Here is a 27680-nt window from a genome sequence, read left to right as displayed (position 1 = left end):
GCTAACGCGGTTTGGTCCCTCGACGCGCGCTACACGCTATTGCACGTACAATTGAGCCGAGACTGTATGCTACGGCGGAACTTCGAAGCCAGCGACCGCTCTTCGTCATGACTACGCCAGCTGAGCGGGGTGGAATGCTCTAACTTGCAGTCTCAGAGCTCGGGATTGCAATTCCAAAGTTGGCTTGGTGTCAGAACAGCCCAGATCTTCCATTCTCCTGCTAGCCAATCATACTACAATCCTATTATCATAATGGCACTAATCGAACGCTACCTCACGGACGTGAGTGCCAGGGCCGCATCACAATATCCTCATCCAACGCTTCTATACACTTCCTACGAGGCTTTTGAAATATCACCAAAAATTCGGACAAGTTCATGTGAAGGCAATGGAAGTAGGAATTCCTTCATGACAACAAAGGGTAGGAAAGTATGGTGGCATTGTCATTGCATGGCCTTGGGCAGTGATGACAAGCCAGCGCTATACTGACCTCTTGGACATCCTCGAGTTGATGATACCTAATGGTATGGTTTGGAAACACCCTCCGGTGGCTGCAAGCGAGTGCTGAGTACGCAAATCATGCTCTGCCACGGTCAGAGATAAGATTGAACATGATCATGGAGCTGCTAGTAAGAGATATATATGACCCCTCAAGCATCCCCGGAGTTGGGTCAATATTGTCAGCAAACAACGACTGCTCGTCGAGCGCTTGCAGCACAGCATCAGTCATCTCACTTACTTGACACCTACCATCGAGTTTGGACCATCCCACGCCTTCAGCCACCACATATCCGCCAACATGGCTGCCACTGCCGTCGCTGCCCCTGTGCCCACAGCACCACCAACTGACAGGATCGCAAGACGTCCCACCAAGATCTTACCTCAATCCCTCATCGAGGGCTCCCGCATCACAGACAAACAGACCTTCGATGCCGCCAAGCATGTCAACTTCACACCACCAAACAAGATCTACACAATGGAGGAAATCGGCCTCACAGGCCAAGGACTATCGTCCACAGCCATCTCGGAGCCTTTTCCCCTCTTCACCGAGGAAGCCATCCGCCAGATGCGTGGGGAGGTCTTCAGCCAGACCATTTTGGACAAGCACCAATACCAGTCAAGCTTCGCATCAAACATGATCAGAGGCCATTGTCCCGAGTAAGTCCTGCCAAATCTTTCCTCCCACAACGGCGACGATCTAACACAACACTAGAGACGCACCATTCATCTGGGATGCCTGGAACGACCCTCATGTCCTAGACATCATCTCCAAGATCGCCGGAATCGACCTCGTGCCCGCATGGCCGTTCGACACCGCCAACATCAATATCTCCGTGAACACCGAGACGGACAACGTGGAGATTACATCGACTCCCCAGCAAGACAACGGCAAGCCAAAAGAAGAAGAAGAGATGTCAGCATTCGGCTGGCACTACGATAGCGTCCCCTTCGTCTGCGTCACGATGCTCTCCGACTGCACGAATATGGTTGGTGGCGAAACGATGATCCGCACAGGTCGAGGCGAGCACATGAAGATGCGCGGGCCAACTATGGTATGTCTCCGCTTCTTCCTGAACTCATCGATGCCTTCTAGGTACTAAAGACCAACCCTAACACCTCCCAGGGAACAGCAGTAATAATGCAAGGCCGCTACATCGAGCACCAAGCCCTCAAAGCCATCGGCGGCGGCAAAGAGCGCATCAGCATGGTGACTTCGCTGCGACCCAGGTCGTGCCTGGCTAAGGACGAGGTCGTGCTTACTGGTGTGAGAGGTATTAGCTATGTGCCCGAGCTGTATTTTCAGTATGCCGAGTATAGACTGCAGGCGCTGAAAGAGAGGGTGAGGCATCAGCTTCGGGTTCTAAGGAGACGGCATGATGCGAGGAGGGACTTTGATACGCTGGAGGCGAGGGTGTGGTTGGAGGAGCAGAGGGGGTATATTGATGCTATGCTGGCTGAGCTTGTGGAGGTGGAGGTGGAGTGAGTGAGTGATGGCTTTCGGGGCAGTTGTGTTGTGTTGTATTCTAACGACCTTGCATGTGATGATTGAAAGAAGCGGATATGTATGTAATGTAGTGTGTGTTGTATCCTCAGGCCCAGAGTTGTGATGTTACTGTCTTCCCAGAGAGGTCTATGCAATGAAACACTCAGCGGGCACAAGGGAGTGACGCTCTCACGATGGCAGGAATGCCATTCGCTGAACTGAATAACAGGATAATCGTTTCCACATGTGCTAGGAATCGCAGTCCTCTTGCGAGTGTCCTTACCGAGCCTAGAAGTTGCGCCAAAGTCGTTTCCACAGTGATAGCTTCTTAATGGTGCCAATCTGCGACTCCTCCATCACACCTTCAGAAATGCTTCTCGACGCACTGTCCAGATCCCGTCGCCGTCCATGGTCAAGGTCGATCTCTCCGAGGTCCCATAGCCGAGTCTTGTTCCAGATCTTGTACACAAAGTAGATGATTGGGAAGAGTGGCAACAGGATGTATGCATCGACGAAGTTGCCAGCATTAAATGGACTTAGTGTTGTCCACCCTTGGACCAGTGCCAAGAAGCAGTTCGCGAATAAACCGAAATATGCATTCCATGGGTACCAGAGTGACTTGAATGGTAGTTGATCTGGCGTTCGACCTTGATACTTCCACGCTGATCTGAAGCGTATATGGATTAGGCTGATCGATCCCCACACCAGGAATGTGCTCACGCCAGAAAGATTGACGATGTAGCTGTATGCCTTTCCAGCACCAGTACTGACATTCATCATGCTTAGTGCGCCGAAGAGGTTGGTGAAAATGATGGCGTAAACCGGCACACCTCTGCTGTTGGTTTTGCCTAGGAATCGTGGTGCCTTGCTCTCCTGGGCCATGAAGACGATTGTTCGGGAGCCGATGTAGATGCTTGCGTTGATCGCGCTCAGAACAGTGACGAAGATGAACGCGTTGATCAAGTGGACGCCGCCTTGCCAGCCTGCCGTCTGGATGGCGATCGTCATAGGTGATTGAAGGGCTCGTGAGGAACCACCAGCAAGACCCTCAGCATTAGACGGACATGTCAGGCCAAAGAATATTGCTGATCCCATGTACACGAAAATGATGCGCCATAGCACCTGTCTTGTAGCTAGTGGAACAGCTTTCGAAGGGTTTTTTGTTTCGGTAGCCGCGACGGCTATGCTCTCAACTCCTGCATAGAACGTCGAGCAAAACACAAACACAGTAGCCACACCCCTGAATCCAGGGAGTTTAGTCGACCATGGTCCGGGATCTCGCCAGTACCGAGCGCCCAACGGCTCATTCTGTCCGATCAGCCCACCAGCAGCATAAATAATGGCGAAGATGAAGAAGGCAGACAGACCAGCCAGCTTCAGTATTGCAAGCCAAAACTCCGCTTCTCCGAATGCCGCCACCCCTAGAAGCTGAAATCCAAGGAACAAGAACCAGAAGATCAGGAACCATCCCCAAAGCGGAACAGCATCAGTCCAGTATGTCAATATACTGCAGATGACATTATACTCATTAGCCAGAACACAAAACCAGATGATGAAGTAATTCCAGCCCACTGCCACTCCAAATGCCTTGTCGACGAAGCGGTCTGCGAGACCAGTGAAGCCGCCACCAGACGGGTAAAGCGTCGTCAGCTCACCGAGCGACTGCATGATGCTGAATGCGATGATGCCAATGACACCGAAGCCAATGATTAGGGAGGCTGGACCACCATTTGCGAGGGCGCCGCCCGCTCCGACGAGCAGGCCGGGACCGATGATGCCGGCTAGGGCCATCATCGAGAGGTGGCGCGTTGAGAGCCCGCGTTTGACGCCTGATGTAGGGTCAATAGCAGAAGAGTCAGCTGCTCCATGGTGGGCGCGAGAGCTCGTGAAGTCTGTCGGAGGCGAATCATGGTCGAAGTCGTAAGGGCCGCGACCTTTGAAGTCAGCCATTAGGGAGAGCTCTTCACTAAGGATGATCTGATGTACTAAAGGTGCAGAGAGGACTGGGGAAAGGTGCGGAGGAGACCATCTGCTCTTTGTATAGTACCATCGAAGGACAAGGCCGCCTACCCATCTCCCCAGCGATGCGATAACATCATTGGCAGTTTTGCCTTGGCATGATAAGACTTTACGCTAGGTCGATAAGGCGTGATTGACGGCTAGGATGTTCTCATATTTGCCGAATGCCGTGCAGCAAGTGGTTGAGTCTTGCGTCGTGGCTGGGAACGCTGCGTCCTTAACACAAGAGAGATGCATAATGAATGTTTGACTCCTCTGGCTCGCGTCGATGAAAAGAGGATGAGACGAGGGTGTCGAAGCGCTTCGGAAGGCAACCGGCAGGTCGTTGACGAGGCTGAAAATCTCCGGTCCGAACGCAAGGCTCCGAAGTTGGGATTGCCACGTGACTGCCAGTGTACTGGCACTGGACTCCTTTAATGATTTCTGCACATTTTTCGTGGTAATGCCGCGAGCCTCGAGAGAGTATGCTGAAACAGAGCTGGCGTTTCGGTAATGTTCCGGGCTTGTACGAAGCTCTCGCGCCTCACCACGACCATGGCTAGCATGCCACCAAAAGCCCCATTAGTAGTCGTGGTAGGGGCAACAGGTACTGGGAAGTCCAAGGTTAGTATGCAGTAACACGGTCAGAAGAAGGCTTACGAGAAAGCTAGCTTGCGGTAGAATTAGCCACAAAATTCAATGGTGAAATCATCAATGCGGACGCGATACAGATGTACCGTGGTCTGCCCATTGTGACCAACAAGATTCCGCAAGATGAAAGGAATGGCATTCCCCATCACCTGCTGGATCAGATAGATTTGCAAGAAAAGCCATGGACTGTGCACGACTTTGTTGAGGAGAGCTCGAAAATTATTGACCAAATTCGAGGTCGAGGAAGGTTGCCAATTGTGGTTGGTGGCACGAATTATTATGTTTACAGCCTACTCTTTGAGCATACGACTATTCCTAGTGGGCAGAGCGATGGCGTTCTCAACGCCGACATCGAAGCTGAAGAGAGCAGGGATGGAAGTCACGCTGACTTGACCATATTGGACGCGCCCACTGAGGACATGTACGCAAAGCTACAGGCAGTTGACCCTGATATAGCTCGAACCTGGCACCCAAAAGACCGCAGACGGATCCAGCGTTCACTGGAGATCTGGTTGAAAACTGGCAAGAAGGCTTCGGAGATCTATGCAGAGCAGAAAGGGTCAAGCGCAGGAGTAACGGAGACTCTACGCTTCGACCCTATCATCTTCTGGCTTGATGCTGACGACGCAGTTCTGAAGCAACGGTTGAACACGAGAGTAGATGCTATGGTCAAGCAAGGTCTGCTTGAGGAAGGCAAGACCATGCGACAATTTGAATTGCAGGCGCAACTCCAAGGCGTCGAGCTTGATAAGACGAAGGGCATCTGGGTCGCCATTGGTTACAAAGAGCTTGAGCCGTGGCTGGATACCCAAAATGAGTCGACTTACGGTAAGCCTCCGGCATCTGAGCGCGATGCGCCTGAACTTCAGCTTGCAGGCATCGAGGCTATCAAGTCTGGTACCAGACAGTATGCCAAACGGCAGAATCGTTGGGTCCGCATCAAGCTAGCAGAGAAATTGCAAGCTTTAAATAGTCTTGGCAAGCTGTTTTTGCTGGACTGCACGAACCTCAAGGCTTGGGATGAGATGGTGGCTGGCCCAAGTGATAGGGTGCTGCAACAGTTCCTGGCTGGCAAAGATCTGCCTAAAAGCTCGTCGATGTCCGAGCTTGCGTTGCGGACGTTTACGTCGATCGCTGAGAAAGGCGATAAGCCGAGCCGGCAGACTCGTTACTGTGAGCCATGCAAGAAGACCTTGATGAGCGAACAGCATTATGCAAAACACCTGAAAAGTCAAAGCCACAAGAAGGTCCTTGATGGTATCCGAAAACGCACTCAACGGGACTTGTACTTGAACAAGATGGACGACAATGGATGAAAGACGTCCAGAGAACACCAGCAGAACCGAAGAAGGAATGAGACTTACCTGGTCAAAGAGGCAAATGACACAGCGCTCCGGTAGCCAGCTTTCTCAGCGCAGTCACAAGTGAATTAAATCACGGAGGATATTCCGCGCGAGCGGAGCAACTCGGCTGGGCAAAGCGTCTCCATATCTAATGGGCTGCATTTATCGAACTCAGGCTGTTTTTGGTGGCGGTTGAACGATAGGCGGTGCGATCGTGCCATGCAAGCAGAGCTCGCGCAGTTTGGTGCGGCACCTTGAACGATATCTCAGGGTGTTCCGACTTGTGGTCAAGATAGGCGGTTTAAGGGGTTCGTATGCGCACGCGACTCCGGGAGTCAAGGTTCTAGCTTCGCCCCGTTGTCTGCTTGTGCTTGTTGCGCTGCAAGGACCCTAGGCAGTATGCTCGTTCGCCATTCAACGAAAGCGTCGGACAGAATGTTTCCGGTGCCGCTTTCCTCGACTTTGAAGACTTCCAGCACGGGCGATTTTTCTCTCTTTCTTATCTTCCAGACGCCGTCGGCATCAATCGTCGTTTTGAGCCACTCGAGAAAAGCACTTGCAAAATTGATACATGTCTGGCCATCCCATGCTCTTCGTCCAGTCTTCAGCATATTGTCTGGTATACTCTGCGTCTCTAATTCTTCGAGTCTGTGAAGCCAGCCTTGCTGATCACGAAAGCCCACGATGATTTTCGGTACGCCAAGGAGGAATGACTGTGCCCAGAACTTCAGCAGCTTCCTCTCATATTTGTTCACCTCTTTCTCATTGACAAGTTCTGCCGTCGTCTTCAACTCGACCCAGTTGATAGGAGCCCCAGGCTCAGGAGGCTTAGTATCGAAAACTGCATCGACTTCTCCGCCAATCACTATCTTGGACTTTCCGAAGCCAGTGCGCACGATGGAGCAGTATTGCGCATAGTTGCTCACTTGTGCAGCATCCCTGGCTTCGATTTCCGAGCGCTCAGTATAGCACCAGTGTCGTTCCAACAGGGACACTGTCTCAAATTTATAGCCCCAATAGCTCATTAGATCTTGGCTCATCGCGCCTCGAACAGGGGCCTGGCTGTACTGTTCTTGCCGACTGTCTAGCTTCTTCTGATGATTCTCCTCGACGAAGATGGTGCCTTGGAATCTGGTTGCGTTCATCTCCCAGCTATCCAGGTTCGAAAAGGGTACGATCATTATCTTGGTCAGCATTCCACGCCATGTGACGAAGTCTGTTTCTAGTTTCGCTCTCTTTCCGCCCTCGTGATGAATCAAGGCTTGTAGTAATCCATCAAGGTGGTCGTCCCCAGTATCATCAAGCTGCCGGAATGAATCGAAGCCTTTGCTCAGGTCGGCTGGAAGTGTGGGAGGGTAGTAGTACCGCATGGACGAGTCATCCTGCCTGTATCTGTGCTCCTCGTCGAAAGAGAAGTATGCGATCTCACGAGGACGTCGCACCGCCGCATCGGCTTTGCCGAATTGACTTATGGGATGTATTGGGAAGGCCTGTGGTTGGGCCATATTCTGCTGGGCGACATAGAACCAAGTCTTGTAAGCAAGATACTCCAACAAGTTATCAACGTGTAAGACGACTACGCGACTCAGACGTTACCACAAACAAGGTGCTTTCACCTCGTGCTGACCATCGCTGACGCGTCGAAGTCGTTGAGCGGAGGGAGGGAGGTCTGCGACAAACGGTACGGTCAAGCCTAGTGTCTACAAGTGCAAGGATTAGAGAACACGGACTGAGACGGACACAAACGCAGTTTCCAATCATCTTGAATCTTACATCTCAAGAACTTCTGGCGGACTTTGAAGAGGTCATGATAGTCTCATTGTTGCGGCCGCGATGACAGACGGGCTTCAGATCCCACGTTGCTCCCTACTCAGCAGCCTTCCCACCCTGCACTTGTCATGATGCGCCCTGTTACCGTTCGCAAGAATACCGGCCTCGTCCTCTCCAACCTCGTGCTAGGCATAGCAGTCTTGCTCTTCGCGAAAGGGTTCTTCCCGCATAAGGCTGTGCTACCGGGACTCGCAGCATGGCCAGCAGACATTGCCGCGCACGATTCGGCGCCTTTCGACAAAGTGATATTCATGGTCGTCGATGCCCTGAGGAGTGACTTCGTCTACAGCAATGCCTCCAATTTCCACTTCACGCAGAGCCTGATCAGATCTGGCGAGGCTATACCGTTTACTGGCCACGCAAGTCCACCTACCATCACTATGCCACGGGTCAAGGCGATCACTACTGGTTCCGTGCCTAGCTTTCTCGACTTGGTCTTGAACTTTGCCGAATCAGATACCTCTTCTTCGTTAGCTGCGCAGGACTCGTGGCTGGCCCAACTCAAGGCAAAACCAAACGGGAAACTCGTCATGTACGGTGATGACACATGGCTGAGATTGTTTCCGGACTTCTTCGACCGGGCCGATGGCACGACGAGCTTCTTCGTCTCGGACTTCATAGAAGTAGACAACAATGTCACTAGGCACATACCCGAAGAGCTTGCTCGTGATGACTGGAATGGCATGGTCATGCACTTTCTAGGCCTGGATCATATTGGACACAAGACCGGACCTCGTGGACCAAACATGCCGGCAAAGCAGAGTGAAATGGACGACATAGTTCAGCAGATCTACCAGGCTATGAGTACATATGATCACCTTCAATCGACATTGCTTGTGCTGCTCGGTGACCACGGTATGAATGAAGCAGGTAACCATGGCGCCAACTCGGCAGGTGAGGTATCAACTGCCCTGACTTTCATTTCTCCTCTTTTCAAGAACGAATTCGAGGGCACAGCAAGCCCTGCTGACTTCTCCGAGGACTTCAAGTACTACGACCTGGTTGATCAGTCTGATGTAGCGCCCACTCTGGCTGCACTCCTTGGCTTTCCGATACCGAAGAATAGCCTGGGGGCTATCGTTCCGAATATGCTGCAAATGTGGACCAATAAGGCTGATCGATTCGAACTGTTATATCGTAATGCTGAGCAGATGCAGGAAGTAGCGTACGCAACATACCCCGAAGCGTTTGATGCTATTCCGGATCTCACCGCTTGTGGCAATAAGGATAATTTGCCTGATGCGCAACGGTTGGCCTGCAAGTGGCTAGCGGTCAAGGACTTACACGAATCTTTCACCAGCAACCAATATATGTTCATTCGTGATGGCTCACCTCTGCTTCGCTCTTTCCTCAAAGAAGCTCAAAGCCAGCTTAGCGGGACTGCAAGCAAGTACGACTTGCGCTCAATGTTGCTTGGAGCGGGACTTCTCGTTGTGGCTATTATGGTCACAGCAACACTTGGCTTGACAGGTGCGACTGCCGATAACTTCGCTTTGAGTACATTCTGCTTCACCGTTGGTACATATGCGGCAACGATGTTTGCAAGCAGCTATGTGGAGGAAGAACATCAGTTCTGGTACTGGATATCTAGCGGTTTCCTGGTTCTTTTGACTATCAAGCAGCAGAGAGTCCATATGCAAGGACTAGGACGCTTTCGGACAGCAAGCGGTGTCGTGGTCTGCATTCTGTTCGCGATCATGCGCCGGTGGAATCAAACGGGACAAAAATATGCTGGAGAAGCTGACCTTGTTACTGAAGTCCTAACACGGTCGCCATGGCTATTGTGGACGTTGATCTTTCTTACCTACTCAATTGTGCCGAGACGACTGCGTACGAGACCCGCGGAGCTGGGTCTGAAGCGGATGAGCATTGTACCCGTTCTCGTCACAGCCAGCGCCTTCTTGTTCAAGGTTGCCTTCACAGCCGCGGAGGCGCCAGAGCTCCTCAAAGACATGGTTATCCTTAAGCCGGTGGTTAGCTTTGCAGCACGATACCCTCTGATGAGCCTCGCACGGATCGTATTCCTGGGGCTTGGGAACTTGGTCGGCGCAGCATTGTACATGGAAAAGCCCTGGACCAGCCAACTACAGATGTCATCGTTCTTGGAGTCACTGCATGATATCATGTCCCTATTTCTTATTACTCAAACCCGGACAGTCAACATACCTCTATTCCTACTGTTTCATTTCCAGGTCAAGGTGCTGCAAAACTACAGCGCTTTCGATCCTTTCGAGCGGCTTATGACGATGCTGTATATGCAATACTCGAGTTTCTTCGCTTTCGGCGGTACAAATGCGATCTCATCAGTCGATCTTTCAAACGCATACAACGGAGTTGGAGGGTACAACGTCCTCGCAGTGGGAATTTTGACATTTGTTAGCAATTGGGCTGGGCCGATCTGGTGGACATCGGCCACGGCATGCGTTCTCAAGCCCAGGACTGGCGCTCAGGGCAAGGACTTCAAGTATTTCGGCATGCTGACGCTTTTCGCAATGATACATGCGCTCATGGTGATGGTGGCATGTCTCGTGCTGCGCGAACACCTGTTCATATGGACTGTGTTCTCGCCAAAGTATCTGTACATGATGGCGTGGACATTTGCACAGCACATGGTTGTCAATGGTATCTTTAGTGCCGTAATCTCGGTGAATGGATAGATCTCGAAACTTAGAATATGAACAGACGTGAACAAGGCGTTTGTTGGCATTTTTATCTGCCATCCCAAGTTGTTGCTCGCCTGCGTCGAACCTATGGCCCTGAGACACGACGAATGTCGTTCAGTACTTTGCAGGATATCACAATGCCTACTAGAGCCATCATGCACTGTGTCTGATCACGACCTCGATGCCGTGCAGGGACATAGACACTTTAGTGTCGGCTATTTGCGTCACTCCTACCAGCTTTGAGATGGACGGGAAAGCGTAAAATTCGCCCTGCAACTGTTCCAGCTACGCCCACTCGATCGGCTTTATGGGAACTTCGCATTATGGTTGCAGCTTGGATCGCAGTACTCATCACGATCAACATTGATCTCAACAAGCACAACCTCACACGCAAGGGCAGAAGCGGCTCTTCGTTGCGTGATACTCTGTCAATTTAGACGAACCTGTAGACATGTACCAAATTTCCAGCGCATATCACAAGACCGAACACCACATCGCACATGCAGATGAGAAGTCAATCTGTGCCAATTGCAAACACTCACAAAGATCGTTCGTCCTGCAGGTTGACGTTAGGCTCCACAAGCGCAGCTTAGCGGCTCTTTAGGCGTCACTTTGGTGCCATCATCCTGGTACAACAGCTTAAGCTTGCATATCGTGCGGGGAGTATCGCCGTCGAGGCCATCGCGAGAAAGAATTGTACCCAGCTCGCCTGCAGCCGTGGACGACACTGCTACTCAACTGCAGAGCCACCAGCCTGAATTGAGAATATGCTGATTATTTGTTGCCTGTTTGATATTGGTCACTTGTGAGCGTTGAATTGTTCAAGCAGTAGCCCATAAGTCCTAGCTGCCTTCTGGAAGTAATTTTCACATGTATCATTGTTTACAATAGCAGCAGCTCAGCTTGATAGCTGCCACAGAGCCCATCATGGCTCAACAAGATGCTGTCTATGCGACGGTAAGCTCAGAACGATGACCATTTCGTTCATTACCGAGACTGACATGAAACATAGCTGGTAATGACCGATAGCTACCTACCTGGTCAGTATGCAACAACAAAGCCATTGGAACTCATCAAGCTAATCTTAAACAGGTGCTATGGTCTTAGGTCACTCGTTACGAGACCGAGGAGCGAAAGCAAGGTTAGCAGCATGTGTGCTGCTCGACAAACTATCCCTCGATACAGTATCAGAACTGCAGGTCAGAGAGCAAGCAACCCGTTGAAGAGCAGGACTGATCGGGAACTAGACTGTCTACGATGACATTGTGCCCGTGCAGCAGATTGTCAACTTGCAGCCCGCGAACCTCTACCTTATGGGCAGACCCGACCTGATCTCGACCTTCACCAAGATCGAGTTATGGAAGCAGACACAATACAAGAGAATCGTCTACCTTGATGCAGATATGGTCGTCCTTCGAGCACCGAACGAGCTCCTTACCATGGACACGAACTTCGCAGCTGCCCCAGATGTTGGCTGGCCAGACTGCTTCAACTCTGGCATGATGGTGCTGAACCCTGATATGGGAGACTATTACTCCTTGTTGGCTTTGGCACAGAGAGGGATAAGCTTTGACGGTGCCGACCAAGGTCTGCTCAATATGCACTTCACAGATTGGGAAAGATTGAGCTTTACCTACAACTGCACTCCGAGCGGCAACTACCAATATGTGCCCGCCTACAAGCATTTCCAGAGCAGTATCAGCATGGTCCATTTTATCGGATCAGAGAAGCCTTGGACACAGGGACGGGATCACAGGCCGAACAGCGGAGCGTATGGCGAACTTCTGGCAAGGTGGTGGGCAGTTTACGATAGGCATTACAGACGGCCGAAGGTAGCAGGCTTCAATCAGTTTCCGCAGTCACAAAGGAAAGTACAGGACTATGTACGTGGGGAGGAGACTATATACGAGCCCAACTACCAATCTCAACCTCAACCTACTCAAAGGAGAGGAAGTTCCGGTTACCAAATAACGCAACCACATCCTCAACCTCCACCAGGAATACATATGACTGCGCCGCAAGATGACCATGCATCATCAATGGAACGACCAATGGGTGACCAGCCAGGCCTTGCTGAGAGGATCGAGCAAGAGAGCTATCAGCCGACATCGACACAAGAGCAACGACGGTGGTCGGCTCCGCATACCGAGTGGGAGCCAACCAGACAGCCTCCTCCAACAAATTCCAGACCTGAAGCGGCCAATTTCCCTTCACAACAGTATGAGATGTCGGAAAGCAAGCAACTATTCGAGCCGCCGGAGAAATACCCTGAACCGCCAAGGGACATGTGGTACCAGGTGCCTGTGACGAAACCCACACCTACAGCAGCTCCGAGGGTTTTATTCCCGTGGGAAGAGCGAGCGCCGAAAGCAACAAGAGTGTTTCCGAAATCGAGGGAATCCACGCCTCCACCCGAGCCTGAAACCCAGCAGGCAACAGCACAAACCGCTACAGGTACCGCGCAGCCAGAGTCGATATCGTCTCCTAATCAAGATGCGGCCCAGCGCAGGTCTTCGTTCTCCAAATCTCTATCGCAAGCACTCACAGAAGCTTCAGCACTACAGAAACCACCCTCGCCTCCACGACATGTCTTTCCGTGGGAGGCCCGAGCTCCTAAAGCCACCAGAGTCTTCCCTGGACAAACCACTACCAGCACTGTCCAACCGACGACGGCGAATAGTGAAGCTGCACACAGCACAAGAGAAGCAATATCTAGCTCTTCGGATAATCCTTGGGATGCATTCGCGCAGCAATCGAATAAGTGGGATGAGGACCCTGACATCGCCCGCTTCATGGAGAGCTTCAATAGACCACGAACGGCACCAATACAAGTCGTGCACGACTCGCGGTCTCACACCGGAGCGAATGCTGTTGGTGGTGGCCCACCTCCTTCAAAAGAGAGGCGCACAAGCTTGAAACTAACAGATTTCCCCACAGAAATAGAACGTCCTAGCTTACCTGTCACGCCTGCACCAATCCGCCGCAGGGACAATTATTTCGGCAAAGAAGAAACAGACGGGTCGAATCAGGCTAACTTACCTTTAGCAAAGGGAGTGCCAAGGCAAGATGAATGGGTGCGTCGCTTCACTTCCCAGTACCTGCCCTTCCTTCCTGATCCTGCTTTTCGTGATGTCGGAGGTGTATTACATCTCACATGCCAACATTGTGGACAACAGAACCCTATCATAAAGCTCGAAGAACTTCAGCGTAGACAAAGTCTCATCGCAAGTGGCGAACAGAACCTTATCGAGGGCTCGGAGACGCCACCGAAACGAGAGATGCCTGGGTCCAATTCGAAAGAGGAGGCAATCGAGGCGGCGATGAAAGGAATGGAGATTGCGCATGGCAAGCCAAGAGTGCCTGCGAAGCCGATTCTAAGAGAGCCACATTTCGAAGTCACCACTGCCGACGATGCGGATTTAGGTGACGAACAGCTTGTCGCCACATCACACACGACCGCAACTGGAAGCAAGAGCCCGACACGTTTCAATCCTGTTGTGCTTGAAGGTGAAGCTGCGAGCGAGAGGAATACATACGATAATTTCGAGAGTATGCTGGACGAGGATGAAGGGACAACTGCAACACATCATTCCGGTTACCCATACAGCACATCCTCACTCAGCCCGGAGAACTCGAGGACGAACCTGAACGCAGACGTGATGAAGGCGGGCATAGGGGAGGATATTATTTCACCCACGACCGTTGCGTAGAAAGCGAGACGGAAGCGACAAGGACCGAGTTCGAAGACAAGGCAGAGGAGATATGTCAGCTGCAAAATACATCCTGTTTGTATTGTTGTCGAGGAGTTCGACGTTTGAGCATTACTACTTTGAGCATTTTTGTGGGCGGCAGATCGATACCCTGTGAGCAAAAGCTGTTTGTGCGTTGTTGGCCGATGAGTATATAGAGATCCGGCCCGAGCATATGGTGTGAGTTTCGTTGAGCACTGGAGGGCGAACGTAATGAGACGACGTCTGAGGTTTTGTTAGCATGGTTCGGATTTTCGTGTTGCAGAGGCCGTTCAATCTGGTCTTCTGGGTCCATTGCAATTGCAGCAGGTGTCCGGAAAATATATCCGTAACCGCGCTCTACCGTTTTAGGTCAGTCCCAATGATTCCCGTCTAGCAACGACGTACCGTCGGGCTTACTCTTTGTGGTAGCCCTTGTTTTCTACTTTCGATTCAGTTCAATGGCTACAGCTGCTGGCTGTTCCCTATTCGCATCAATCATGGAACTTTTTATCGTCAAGCAGCTCAGTCAACAGCCTCTGGCTTGCTTGTCTGATATGGACGCCACCTTGCTCTTCACCTTGTCAGCGAACCGTACAACAACTGACATGGAGCGCTAAGTACGATGCTTGGCCACGTCAAAACACTTGAATGGATGCCAAAGCCACAGGAGCGGTGTGCCGTTGGGCTCTTCCCTTTCAGACCACGGTGTCAGGCGCTATGCAGCTACACCTTTCGGTGCAAACGAATGGGATTGAGAACCACGTCTTACAATGTGCGTTCGGTGGCGCGTTACCCAGCTGACAGCCTGTAGTGAAAGCATTGCGTAACAGAGGTAACCATGCTTTGTTCAACCCAGCAATCTAACGTTAGCGAACTGACCGAGTCTACGCCGACGCCTGCGTTCCATACACTTCTGGCGACCCATCCTCCGAACGAACACGACTCTACTGGACCCTTTAAGCTTTCTACATTCGTCAAAAGCGTCGAGTAGAAGGTGGCATCATCCCCACGCAACCCCCGAAGTCGTTAGCATTGGCAGCGAGAGATTGTGGAGGACAATCAAGCGCCGCAAGGAGAATCGAACACATACATAGCACATATACCAGTGTCTCCGGTTCTGACTAAGAAAGGGTTCTAAGCACAACAAATTGACGGTAACAAAGCAGCCTCCGACCAAGTTCATAATTTATCATCTGACACCAGAAGCCCGAACGAAAATGTTGATATACTTCGCGGACACTAGCACACGTGACTTGCTTGATATTGTCGCAATCTGTCAAGCGTGGCGCGAAGAGCTCTGCAACATCGCCGGGTGGAACGTTCGGTGATGTAGCGATCTTGTGTGGAGAGATATTGTCAAGAAGCATGTGCTAGATCAGTCTGGATATATGGCGGACGAGGGCAGTGAGGACGAAAAAGAGATGAGTAGGTCAAACTCAAAGCTAGGCGCCATTCCCAAGAAACGTGAGACCGGCACTCACCCGTAGATCGCGCTCACGTGTGAACTAGATTGACGTTTTGCAGAGAAAGAACAGTGCAAGTGAAGCAGATTGATTGACATCAATCACGGGGTGCATCTGGTCTCATATCACGAGACAGACGTTCTGGGCCAAATCGCATTCATTCTGGCTGGTTCTTCCCAGTTTGCTGCCAATTCCTATAAACCGTTCCATCAGACAGGTGTTCAGACTTGGATCTAAACCCCATCCAACCTCAATACCTGTATCAGAGACTGTAACGGCTCATCATCCCGACCGACACGCGTTGCTGTACTTTCACCTACTCGATTTGACTCAGCCAATATCAAGATGGCATCAACCTCATCCAGTTCAGAACTCGACCAATTCCGCCAGGAGTGGCAGCAAGAACTAAACTCCCGGAGACAAGATGAGGGATCCCCACATCTAGACGACACAAATACTCCATCCGAAGAGACCCTTCCCGAGCCCGACCCCATATTCAGAATTCTTGACCTACCTATCGAGCTACAAACCATGATCTTTTCCAGTATGGCAGACGAAGACCCTTGGACACTCATCAAGGCTGCTTCAATTCGTCTCATATGGCGTGATGAGATCACTTCAATTATCTGGCGCAAGATAGTGAGAGGCAACGAGCAGATATGGAAACCAGTACTCAAAGAGCTGATTCGGGGACATCGCAATACGGCTTCCACGACCTCGGAAGCGTCTCAGATATCAGGGCAACAAAATCTCAAATTCCGAAGTCTGCCGTCGGAGTTGCGAGAGCAGATTATGGACGATATTGCAGAATCCGATGACCCATGGGATATAGTTAATGCTACTGCGGTGTGTCAAGAGTGGTTGGATAATCTATTCAGAATAATTTGGCGAGAGGTACGATCGGGTAGTGGGTTGAGATGGGGAACTGTGGTCGAAGAGCTGGTAATACAGAGGTCGCGGTCGTTGGACAGGAAGTAAGCGTCGAAGTGAGCTCAGTCAACATCAGCAGAGCAAAGACGATGACACACTATAAAAAGGAGGGACGTCGTCTATGGGACGACTCAAACTTCCGAGACTTAGCCGTCGTACTTGCGCTTGCAGCATGTAGCGATTACCACGCAGACAACTTTACAAGATTGAGAATGTAGGAGATTGGGCATTCAGATGACCAGACCCGGTCTTGATCCAGGTACAGGATAGGCAGCGCATTGCCGAGATGAAAGCAAGCAGATCGGTGAAAGTGCCAGTCTACCACAGGTAAAGCTGAATGCAGATAATATCATACACAATGTTCACATGTCACCAGCACTTTCATGTGCATGCACGATGACTCCCGTGATCACAACCCCCGGGCGGAAACAAACAATGACTCAACGCTTGGAATAGCCTATAGGGGATACGGCATAGCGTTCACTGACACCCAAGTGCAGTTCAGTTCTCCAGTCTCAATATCACTGCTCCTCTGTTTGCTCCCAAGATACCTACAAATACACAACAGCAGCACCAGAATACTACATGTCGCCAATGTCCCACCCGTCAAGTCAAATTACTACTCCCACGACCACTCCGCTCCTTCCAACAATCACCAATCAAATCAAATCATACTGAAATCTATCAGCCCCGCCACGAACATACCACCGGCTCACAAACTAAACAACCGTCTCGTCATCTTCGCCACCATGCCCACCATCCACGACCTCCCAAACGATATCCTCACCATGGTCTTCACCCACCTACGCCAAGATACTAGTATGCCAATCAACACCAACACAAGTATGACTAGAATTAGCGACGAGATAACGACAACCGAGACAACCATCAAATCGGCCATCTTCGCCCTTGCCAGAGCAAATTACGCGTCCCTCTCACCGATCGCACAGACCTGTCGGAGATGGTGTGATCTCTTGTTTCCGATCTACTGGGAGTTGTTCCACAGTGAGTGGCATGATCGGGGGCGGTTGAGGGGGCATCATCTTATGCATTGGAGGAGGATCGCGGGGGAGGTGGTGGGGGGTGGGGGTGGGAAGGAGTTGGTGATTTATTGAGACGAGAGGGCTTCGTGGCTGAGGTTTGATGGTGTGGTGAGAGGGGAAGTGAAGGTGGATTGAGTTGAGTTGTGTCGGGGTGGTGATGGCTGGCTGAAGGTTCTAATGTGGTGGAGCGGTGTTGTCGGTGGTTGGGAGGCGTGAGGATTAATGTATCCATTGGACTTTTGGAAATTGTTGTTACTTGATAGGGCCGGCTTCGCACGTGCGACGCAGTGTGAGGTGGCCATGGCCCCGTTTGGAGACATTCTTCGACACATGCCAATATCCTCCTGTGGCGTACATGAAATTCGGAGCGGATATCGCTGTGCCTTGATGGTATGCGGCCTTGACTAATCAGTCTCGAAGACACTCTTCCAGATCCAGGCTCGCAGGACAAACTACGTCAACGACAGCGACATTCCAGCCAGTATCGTTCCGATATCGGTGCGTTACTATTCTATTACTTCGGTCGCAAATTTCTCCTTTGCGCCAGAGCTGTCGAGAAGGTACTGCCTCGTCGGCCGCCGCCACAACTCCCTCACAGAGTGCGGCCTTACAGGAGATTAGGGAAAACGGTGCGCGTCAGCAGGAAAGCCTGGATCTCGGAAGATAGCAACAACGGACACAGAGGGGTATCTGGACCTAATGATATCTGCATTAATATCTTAGTCCTGACATAGATGCCATTTGCCCCTGTAGGCATCAATCAATGAACTCGTGTCCTAGTCGCCAACGCACCCACACTTTCGCTCCGCACATGCTTACCTAGAAGTACGTACTCACATCCCCACCCCCTCAAGACTAGGCGGCAAATCCTCCACCCTCGTCCCCCACTCACTCTCCTCACTACCCACCTCAATCTCCATACTCATCCCCTCCAAGAAGAACTCATGTCCAACCCAGTTCCTATTATACTCCCTCCCATCAACCCAAACCCTCTGAATGCTCACATTCGCATACGTCGCATCAAACGTCCCATTCACAACACTTATCCTCGCCGTCTTCCCCGTAATCTCATTCGTAATATTAATATTCTCGAAAAACGGCGGCGTGATGAAATAGACATTCTGTCCTGCGTTGGGGAACAGACCCAGCATACTCAGACACAACCACGCTGACATCGTGCCACTGTCATCGTTCCCCGGGAGTCCAGTCGTGCTAACGTTGAACTTGGACAGGATGTACTCATGTACACGTCTCGCGGAGAGCGCAGGCCGCCCGGCATAGTGGTATAGATATGGCAGCAGGAAACTCGGTTCATTGGAGATCTCAAGGAGGCCGGAGGTGGCCGCGTAGTCTAGACGGCGGATGAACTCGTCCGGACCGCCGAGCGTGGCGATCAAGCTGCTCATCATATGCGGGACGAAGAATATGTACTCCCAGATTGTGGATTCGAAGGTGTCGGAGGGGTTGGAGGTGAGACTGCACCATTGGCCTAGGATACCGGCGCATTGGACTGGGTCTTGGAAGGCGAAGGTGCCGTTGCTGTAGCGGGGTTGGAAGAAGCCTGTGAAGGATGTGTCTTCAATTGTGCCTGAGACGTTGAGGGAGGAGTTTTGGGTGGGGAGGTAGAGGTTTTGCCAGTTTGCGCTGCGGGAGAGGTAGGTTGTGTAGTTCTGGAGGCCGAGGGATTTGCCGAGCATGCCGACGTTGTAGTCGTTGTAGGCGTATTCTAGGGTTCGTGAGACGGAGTGGGCTATGACGCCGAAGCCGAGGTAGTCGTAGTCTTCGATTGGGATGTAGCCTAGGTTGTGCCAGGATTGGAGACCTCCTCGTCCTTCGTTGGACCAGTCGAGTGGCTCTATCTCGGCGTCTTTGATGACTGCGGTGAGGGCAGCGGCCCAGTCGATGTCAGCGGTCAGATTCTTGGCATATGCATCGTGGAGGACGACGTCTGCGTTTGAGCCGCCCTGAGTCCAGCCTTTACACAGGGACATGCGGCAGTCTGGAAGCCACCCGACATGTTGTTGAGTGTCGATCAAGCTGCGAACCAGAGAGCTCATGGTTTGTGGTTCGACAATGGTTAGGAACGGGAAGACTGCGCGGAATTCATCCTGAAGAGATTATTAGCAACGATTTCTACGTAAAATGTTAACCATGACATTACCCATATGCAATAGAAAGAGTCGAAATATGGCTCAGAGCTCTGCCACAGAGGATTCTCCATGGTGTAGTTCTGCGGATTGACCATCGTCCTGTACATGCCCGAGTAAAAGCTTGTAAGCAACGAAGGCTCAACGCCGGAACCAGGCTTGATCGAGATCGGAGACAGCTTTTCGCGCCATTCATCCTGAGTATCTGCCACTAGGCTTTCCATGTCCCAGGCAGTACCGTCTGACGTAGACGTAGGAATATTGGTCTCGGCATTCTGGCAAGCCTGCTCAGCTGAGATGAAGCTAATGCCCATACGAGCGTCAACTACAGTCTCGTTGCTGCTCGAGTCAGGCTCGAACCGGACCCACCCACCAGCCTGGATGTAGAACGCATTGATGCCTCGCGTGACGAACAGGTCCTTCGGCTCGGTGCCTGCTCGGTTGTTGACATGCATACCATTATCTCGCATAGGAGTGCTCGATGCAAAGTCAGCGCAAAAGTGTACCATGTAGCTGCCAGCGCCAAAGGAGGGCAGGAAAGTGCCATTGCCAATCATCCGCCCAGAAGTGGGATTTACGCTGATCGAGGCGTTCTGTCGAGATGACCAGAGATCATCGAGGTCGAGCATCACCAACGGTGCCACATTCTGCCCACCAGCTTCTGCTGCAGGACCGAGCGTCTCATTACTGTATGTGGTGCCATTCAAAACAGCCGTGTTGGGAAACGTGAACCTGAACAGTGCAGCACGCTCCCCAACTGCCATTTCCGAGCTGATGCCGTTCACCAGGCTCACAGCGAACCTGCCCGGCTCTGCGATGACAGACTCATTGCCATAGCTAATCATGCGCCCCGTCCTGGTGTAGACACAATTGTTGATATCATCGCCGGGGCATAGCTCTGGGAAGAGTGGAAAATTACCCAGTGAAGGATTACCGCCAGTACCCATATCATGCAGCGAGCTGAAGCCGATAATGGGAGTATCGTCCGTCGAGAAACCGCCTGTATTTTGTCCATTCACGTCTCCAGCCGCCTTAACCATGCCATGCGGCCTCGTGGCTCCAGCGAAGACATTGCCCTCATTGTTCGTGCCGATCAGGTTGTCAACGTAGCTAAGGATGTCTCTCTGTGCATAGCTCTTCGTGACTACTGCCAATGCCGGCAGTAAGGTGCGAGTTATCATGCTAACGGTTATCAGATGCTGCGTACAGGATTGCAGCACGGTAGAGAAGGTACACAAGCACACATTCTGGCTGGTTGGGCGAGCAGAGCAATTGTTGTTGCAACGGAAAGCGGCATCTGCAGACCTGCACCATGAATGGATGCAACTGCCAATGAGCTGTGATTCCGGTACGCTAGTATACAAAGCTGCACCTTCCCGCTTCGCGAGGTTACATGGGGGCTATTGGGGTTGAGCTCCTCCAGACGAGGAAGGAAGTGATAGACGTTGACGTCATTTGAGGCGGATGGTTGTGGCCTGCTTGATCTGCTGACAACGTCCACGAGCTCGTAGCCTACCTCAAGGTAAGAGCCTCTGTAGATCAGGTTCCACTCTCCGCATAAGGGTTCGTGAGTTCCATGCTGCAGTATGAATTAATCCAATGTAGTCTGGCTTGATCGGCTCGTGGTGACTTCAATGAGCTACCGTCGAGCGCTTTCGGAGTGAACATTTATTGGAGAATTGTATGTTTGCGAGGTTGTCTGTCAGGCTGCAATGGAAGCAAATCGGTGGAGGTATGTTTGGTACTTCATGCTATGCGCTTGAAAGCCTTTGACTCGTGTTGTCCTCCGGGGTTTTTCCAGCCAAGTGTATCGCTTTTCAATCATTCTCCGAAGGCTTACCAAGCGCAAACCGTATGAGCCAGACTCCATCTCTCCGCCTGACTGCATCAGCATTATTGTACTCAAGCTTCAAGCCACACCCGGAGCCCTTTCTGTCTTGCGAGCGTGAGCAGCACAGGCCCTCCATTGTTTGCCAACATCAAGCATTGTAGTCGGTGCGCTCCTGCGGCAAGAAACATGTGGTTCGAAACCTTAGCTTGTCATAACAGGGCACATCCCTCCAGCTCTTCACTTTGACGTCGCACACTGTTCCGTGATAGACAGCATGCTTCTGACATCTTTCCGCAAGCATTGACCGAAACACCCGCATCGGCATATAACCATTCACCTGCTTGTCAGCAGATGCCGCACGGTCACCGGCTTGTCCGAACAATTTGGTGTATTGCAGAGGCTCAATGCCGGTGAAACAGCAGCAAGTAACTGAAATGGTACAGCGGATATCATGTCTGGCTTCTCATCATCGTGACCAGTCTTGCTCTCAGTCCCGAGTGCTCAAAGATTCCAGTACTAAGAAGAGCAGCAGTAGCAGGATTTGTGGCCGATTTCACTCGTCCGTCGCTAGGGTAGAGCAAGTATCTCGGTTTCAAATCCTGCAGCCATGGTGCCATCAGGTAGGCACAGTCAGTCTGCTTTCATTACTTTGGTCGTTTGTGTGGTCCACTGCGTAGGTGCTGCCTGGGCGTGCCTGCATCGTTCAGCTTGACCTCACTTTGATCTCTTTGCTTCCATCGAACCAATTGCTTCTTATATTTTATGCGAAGAATTACTCTTCCAAATGCTGGTATAGTGCAGTCGTTAGCATACCCTCCCCCCAAGACATTACTGAGGAGTAGAGGGTAAGTCATCTGTCCTTCGCCTTGCCTAGAGACCCATGCTGGGACCAGAGCACAAGGATATCGCCACACAATGGAGCTCTGAACAGATGCTGGGAACTAGTATCGCTCGAGTCGTGGTTGAAAGTTGCTAACAGAACTTTGAACAGGAGACTCTGGTTCAAATCCGGATGCCAGCAATTTTTTTTCCCTTCATTTTTGCGTTGACTCATTCGATTTGAAAGTGAGGAAGCGTCGAGCGCCTGCCTGCAGTAATACGGCTACCTGCGGCTAGTTAGCCGAATGTGCAGGAGGGAAGGTGCAGGAGCTCGTCAAGATCGCCACTTCTTTCAGGCATTACCTTCGAGGTGCCACAAACGGTAACACATGCGCCTCGCAAACTTCAAGCAAGTCTGTTAAGCAGGCCTCATCCATCCCGCCGTTCGTATGAGAGTTGTATCAGCTGCCCTGTCGACTGAGTCGGGCAACTTCATGCTCGATTGCCATAACACGCACCCATGTCTTCGCCATTCATACCAGCCCCCCTTCACGAGTAGACCTAGCCAACACAGATTGAAGATATATCGCTCTTTGTCGAATTCGCGATCCAGACTAGAATCTTATCTCATAGCTCCCGCCTCTTGTGAGATATCTGACCCACTTCACACTGCTGTAGTTGCCCTTCTCGAACACCTTCAGATACCTCACCAATAAACCCGAACTCGTAAACATCAGCAACGAGAAGTTCACACTCAACGGTGGCCTCGACCAGACCTTCTGATTCGTCATACTCGTCAACCCCGCCTCAGCACTAAGCACATATTCACTCCCACCCACAAACCGCGCAATCTTCCATGTGATACAATTGTTCTCGGGCTCATACTTCGCCTTGCCCTGCGTCGTTCTCTCTGTGATCTTCGCGGTATTTAGCGGCGTAGGTATCCGTATCACCACATTTGTAGCGAATAATTTTGAGCCATAGTTGGCTTTAATGGCAACCGAGTATTCAACCTTGGTCGTTCCAACTTCCCGGACGATAGCCTGGACCTTGAACGGAAGGTTGACGTTCTCTGTTGCTCTATATCTCATGAGTTCGAACTCGCCGTCCGGAGGAATGAATGAGATTGTTCTGTCCTGGTCGAATTTGCCGAGTTGAACGCATTGGTGGAACTGGCAATCTTCGAGTGTGACGGATCCGGCTGCTGCTTTCGTGGCTTTGCGCGTTCCATCTCTGTTTCCTATCTCGCCATAGGATGTACCGCCGACTTGGTTGAGGAGGAGCTGGTCGTTGAGGCCGAACTTGCACTCCGGCGTGCCGGTTAGGTATGCTCTCATGACTATCTGGCCTGAGACATCGGCGCGCAGGACGGTGCCTGTGGCCGACATGAGGAGGTTCACGTCTTCAATGACATCGACGAAGGCTTCGTTCTTGCGGTATTTGATGTCTCCTCTCCGCCATGACTGTGCGCCTGTTGCTTGCATGGTGATTTTGGCCATGTCGGTCGGATTCGCTGCTGAGACGGAACGAATAGCGGAGGAGATATTGTCTGGTGTAATGTACATCTTGAGCACGTCGACATCTGTGTTCTGAGGGTAGCCGAAATCAAGAACCTCTATTCTCTAGTCAGCTTTACCGCTGCACCATACTTTCACTCCGCGCACCGTCTAGCAGTTCATAGATCAAGACAAAGTTATTCTTGACAGCCTCCTCGTCGAACTTCCCAAAGTAGCCTCGTCCCAGACCAATGAACCTGTACAGGAACTCGAACACGATCGCCGCGTTCGCATTGCTTTTGGTAACGGCGCATATGTAAATGTTTTCATGCTTGACATGACTGAAGGTGGTGCTTCCGAGTGTCAATATAGGGGAGCGGACCTGGGGGTTCGAGATGACTTGGATGCGGAAGATGTCTGCGAGTCGAGGCCGGCAATCAGGGCGGAAGGCGCGGAAGATGAGATTCTCGCCCTTCTGGTTGAATAGGAGGATACCGGAGAGCATATTTGGCGATGGGGAGAGCTACAATGGGCTCATCCATGGGGGAGGAGTCTGTGAGTGGGCGTGCTCGGGGACGAAGTGGTCGGCCATGGTGCTTGGCGCCCTCTGAAAGTTGCCAAATCGGGGAGGAGCGCAGTTCAAGATTGTTTGCACCTGCCTCACGAACAGATCGCAAGTGCACCTGCCTCCACGACCATGTGTTCCTGATATCCTCCCAGGAAGCGCATACATGGTCAGAAAGATGATATGAAGCGGCGCAAACATATTACGCGACCCACGTTTGCCTTTCCACCAGGTACTCTGCGCGACAATCCTCCTTCATGGCGCAACCACCTATCGCTGGCACAGAGCCTGATGCAGCCTATGTCAGCATGTCATGCTTTGACTTGCTTTTAATAGAGCTTGTGCCCATGGCAGAGCGTCTAGCCAGAGAATACGAGGCCTCCTTAGATGTACCCAGCATTACGAACAAGGCACCTGCAAAGACCAGTGCCTCCACTACTGGCACTGCCACGCCTACTACATACGACGGTCTGCCGGAGACGGAGGTGTTCAAGGATAGTGTCTATTTCAGGCTGGAAAAGCTGGGCTTCAGGGTCGGTGTTGGATTGAGTGAGAGGTTTAGCAGGGACAGACCTAGGTTGACAGACAATCTTGATGTGATCAAGTTCCTGTGCAAGGACATATGGATGATCGTCTTCAAGAAGCAGATTGACAACCTCAAGACGAATCACAGGGTCAGCCCACTGTCCCGATACGATTCACATATACTGACTGTGGGTAGGGTGTCTACGTTCTGACTGACAACAAATTCCGACCCTTTTCGAGGATGAGCATGCAGACGAGTCAGGAGGCAACTGTACGGGCACAACCACATCTTATCTTTCCCTGTGGAATCATTAGAGGCGTGCTTTCGAGTTTGGGCATGAAAGCGACAGTACAAGCAGAAACAACTGATCTGCCAGGTGCAATCTTCCAGATCAAAGCCATACCACAAAAAACCTGAAAGCTGCTTGATTGAAGAGTTCAACATGACTCATGCTACCGCGTTCAAAGGTTCATATGCATCCGCTTGCTAATTGATGCCTCATTCGAACAACTCATCATCACCTCGTGCTTCGTCACAGTTTCGGTGAACTGCCAAAAATGGTCAGTCTCATGCTTGGCTGATTCTCCTCGAGCCGCCAATCATTCTATCAAGAGTCAGGGATCAGTTGTGATGCAGGCAAGAACAGACTCACTATTTGGTGGCGAAGGTCACGCCGGACTCGATGTTGGTCTTCAAGCCCTTGATACACTCATCGATGAGCTTCTTCTCGTTGTCGTTGGCTGAGCCCAAGATGTTGGTGGCCTTCTCAACACCCGATGGCTGGAAAGCGTTAGCATGTTGCAGGAGGACCTAGAATAGAGGTACTTACGCCAAGCTCGCAAGGAACAGAGAAGTAATCGACACCAGTTGCTTTGGCAATCTCATCACCACCGGAGACACCTGGCAGATAGACGAAGGTCGGCTCAACAATACCCTTCTCGCCCTTCAGCGCCTTGATGACGCTTTCAGCGAATCTAAAGCCAGCGTATGCCATGGACAGAGTGGCAGAGCCTGCACCGTCCTTAGCCTTGACGACCTCGTCACCACCGAACTGTACTCGGTGAACCAGAGCGTCAAGCTTGTCGCCTGGGATGTCGACAGATGGCTTGGCTTGGGAGAACAGAGGAACGATTGTGTTGCCAGAGTGGCCACCAATAACTGGCACGACGACCTTGTCGGTGTTTCGCTCGCCACTAATGTCTTGAATGAAAGTCTCGGCTCGGACAACATCGAGCGTAGTGACACCGAAGAGCTTCTTTGGGTCGAAGACACCGGCCTTCTTCAAAACTTCGGCGGCGATTGGGACGGTCGAGTTGACGGGGTTGGAAATGACCAGGATGGCGGCCTTTGGGCAGTACTTAGCACATGCCTCAACCAAGCCCTTGACGATGCCAGCATTGATGTTGAAGAGATCGTCTCTGGTCATGCCTGGCTTTCCTGCAAAGATGTCAGTGCCCGTGAAGGAAGTTGTTGAGTAGGAGGCATACGCGGTACACCAGCTGGGATAATGACCACATCGGCACCTGTCAGTGCGTTCTTCTTTGCTGTTTCTGTCTCTTCTGTCTCGCCCTTCATGTCACCTTTGGCAGCGACGAAGCCTTCGATTTTCTGCTACATGTCAGACATTCCTTCTCTTTGATTGGGGCACGTGGTATGAGAACCTACGGCTTTTGATGAGATGTGGGACAAATCGGCTGCAACACCTGGGGTGTTGACAACATCGAACAGGGCGAGCTCGTCGATCAAGGTCGAGATCTTGCAGAGCAGGGAGAGTGGCTATGATAGTCAGTAAAGCACAGTACTTAGTTTGTTCTCAATCATACCTGGCCAATGCCGCCAGAGGCACCGAGGACAACAGCTTTGACCATCTTGATTGTAGTCTTGAATTCGTGGGGTTAGAGGTAGAGGTGGTCGAGTATATAATTTAGCTTGAGTTTGAAGCTGATTGGAAGCTTGAGGGTCTTCTTGACGATCTTGCAAGTACTTGTGGGAATTCAAGAGTGTGGTACAGACAGGAAAGACAATGGTGTAAAGGTAAAGTTTTGGGTCTTCTAGAATTGCTTTCGCTGCTTGTCTGGAAAGCGCAACTGACAAGTGACCTCAATGTATAAACACTCTTGGCAGTTGCGGTGCGGGGCAAGCGCCAGGGTCTCCGGATCATGCTCAAAAGAGACCTGCAGCCGCTCTACATGTGAAGCCTTCCCCCATATGCCCGATTCTGGCCGACGTATCTTCACTTTCCGATAACATTCTTCATGACTTTTCAATGTGTTGCCTGCTGCAAAGCCACCAGTTCTCGTTCCTGCTTCTCCCGACATCCTACATCGCTTCTAGCTCGTTTGTGGAATTTCTCCTGTGTCGAGGATTGTGCCACATATCAGAGTATATGTTCGTCATCCTTGAAAGCTGCCTCGTTGTATTTGACCACCACAGGCGAGAGCGTAGCCGATCAAGCCAGATGCTATACACAGCCACAGGCTCCGGCCCGATTCCGAAACACACGAAGACGATTATGGCATATGTAACGCTCACAGCATAAATCAGGATGAACGGCTTCGTGAACCTTGCCGTTTCGATCCTTCGCGCCCAGTCAGATGGGTGTATTCTCGACCATGAATAAGGCTGAAGAAACGGTAGGATGTTCCTGCTGAGAGCGAGTG

General features: G+C 51.5%; 11 protein-coding genes across 11 annotated transcripts; 6 read left to right on the top strand and 5 right to left on the bottom strand.

The window, feature by feature from the left end:
• Window positions 1-799: 799 nt before the first annotated feature.
• On the top strand, window positions 800-1984 carry PMZ80_005722 (uncharacterized protein; the record flags this gene model as incomplete). The annotated part of the gene is made up of 3 exons (XM_064874139.1): window positions 800-1158; window positions 1214-1553; window positions 1625-1984. 3 exons carry the CDS (start codon window positions 800-802, stop codon window positions 1982-1984), a joined length of 1059 nt encoding a protein of 352 aa, XP_064729861.1.
• Window positions 1985-2272: 288 nt separating this feature from the next.
• On the bottom strand, window positions 2273-3934 carry AGP3 (General amino acid permease; the record flags this gene model as incomplete). The annotated part of the gene is made up of 1 exon (XM_064874138.1): window positions 2273-3934. One exon carries the CDS (start codon window positions 3932-3934, stop codon window positions 2273-2275), a length of 1662 nt encoding a protein of 553 aa, XP_064729860.1.
• Window positions 3935-4537: 603 nt separating this feature from the next.
• Window positions 4538-5949, top strand: tit1 (tRNA dimethylallyltransferase, mitochondrial; the record flags this gene model as incomplete). The annotated part of the gene is made up of 2 exons (XM_064874137.1): window positions 4538-4606; window positions 4654-5949. The coding sequence occupies 2 exons, from the start codon at window positions 4538-4540 to the stop codon at window positions 5947-5949; spliced, it is 1365 nt and encodes a 454-aa protein (XP_064729859.1).
• A 362-nt stretch (window positions 5950-6311) lies between these two features.
• On the bottom strand, window positions 6312-7481 carry RAI1 (decapping endonuclease targeting mRNA; the record flags this gene model as incomplete). Its single annotated transcript, XM_064874136.1, has 1 exon — window positions 6312-7481. One exon carries the CDS (start codon window positions 7479-7481, stop codon window positions 6312-6314), a length of 1170 nt encoding a protein of 389 aa, XP_064729858.1.
• A 396-nt stretch (window positions 7482-7877) lies between these two features.
• LAS21 (major facilitator superfamily transporter protein) lies at window positions 7878-10463 on the top strand (the record flags this gene model as incomplete). The annotated part of the gene is made up of 1 exon (XM_064874135.1): window positions 7878-10463. The coding sequence occupies one exon, from the start codon at window positions 7878-7880 to the stop codon at window positions 10461-10463; it is 2586 nt and encodes an 861-aa protein (XP_064729857.1).
• A 933-nt stretch (window positions 10464-11396) lies between these two features.
• On the top strand, window positions 11397-14179 carry GLG2 (glycogenin glucosyltransferase; the record flags this gene model as incomplete). The annotated part of the gene is made up of 4 exons (XM_064874134.1): window positions 11397-11426; window positions 11482-11509; window positions 11562-11668; window positions 11717-14179. 4 exons carry the CDS (start codon window positions 11397-11399, stop codon window positions 14177-14179), a joined length of 2628 nt encoding a protein of 875 aa, XP_064729856.1.
• A 1829-nt stretch (window positions 14180-16008) lies between these two features.
• Window positions 16009-16641, top strand: PMZ80_005716 (uncharacterized protein; the record flags this gene model as incomplete). The annotated part of the gene is made up of 1 exon (XM_064874133.1): window positions 16009-16641. The coding sequence occupies one exon, from the start codon at window positions 16009-16011 to the stop codon at window positions 16639-16641; it is 633 nt and encodes a 210-aa protein (XP_064729855.1).
• Window positions 16642-18469: 1828 nt separating this feature from the next.
• On the bottom strand, window positions 18470-20964 carry PMZ80_005715 (uncharacterized protein; the record flags this gene model as incomplete). The annotated part of the gene is made up of 2 exons (XM_064874132.1): window positions 18470-19744; window positions 19798-20964. 2 exons carry the CDS (start codon window positions 20962-20964, stop codon window positions 18470-18472), a joined length of 2442 nt encoding a protein of 813 aa, XP_064729854.1.
• Window positions 20965-23047: 2083 nt separating this feature from the next.
• Window positions 23048-24434, bottom strand: APM4 (clathrin associated protein complex medium subunit; the record flags this gene model as incomplete). The annotated part of the gene is made up of 2 exons (XM_064874131.1): window positions 23048-24048; window positions 24098-24434. The coding sequence occupies 2 exons, from the start codon at window positions 24432-24434 to the stop codon at window positions 23048-23050; spliced, it is 1338 nt and encodes a 445-aa protein (XP_064729853.1).
• A 317-nt stretch (window positions 24435-24751) lies between these two features.
• Window positions 24752-25437, top strand: PMZ80_005713 (uncharacterized protein; the record flags this gene model as incomplete). The annotated part of the gene is made up of 2 exons (XM_064874130.1): window positions 24752-25168; window positions 25216-25437. The coding sequence occupies 2 exons, from the start codon at window positions 24752-24754 to the stop codon at window positions 25435-25437; spliced, it is 639 nt and encodes a 212-aa protein (XP_064729852.1).
• Window positions 25438-25671: 234 nt separating this feature from the next.
• On the bottom strand, window positions 25672-26888 carry PMZ80_005712 (uncharacterized protein; the record flags this gene model as incomplete). Its single annotated transcript, XM_064874129.1, has 5 exons — window positions 25672-25800; window positions 25850-26457; window positions 26508-26628; window positions 26686-26796; window positions 26844-26888. 5 exons carry the CDS (start codon window positions 26886-26888, stop codon window positions 25672-25674), a joined length of 1014 nt encoding a protein of 337 aa, XP_064729851.1.
• Window positions 26889-27680: the final 792 nt, after the last annotated feature.

Source organism: Knufia obscura (assembly GCF_036327395.1).
Source record: "Knufia obscura strain CCFEE 5817 isolate CBS 148926 chromosome Unknown scaffold_6, whole genome shotgun sequence".
NCBI lineage: Eukaryota > Fungi > Ascomycota > Eurotiomycetes > Chaetothyriales > Trichomeriaceae > Knufia > Knufia obscura.
This window is presented reverse-complemented; position numbering and strand designations above follow the sequence as displayed.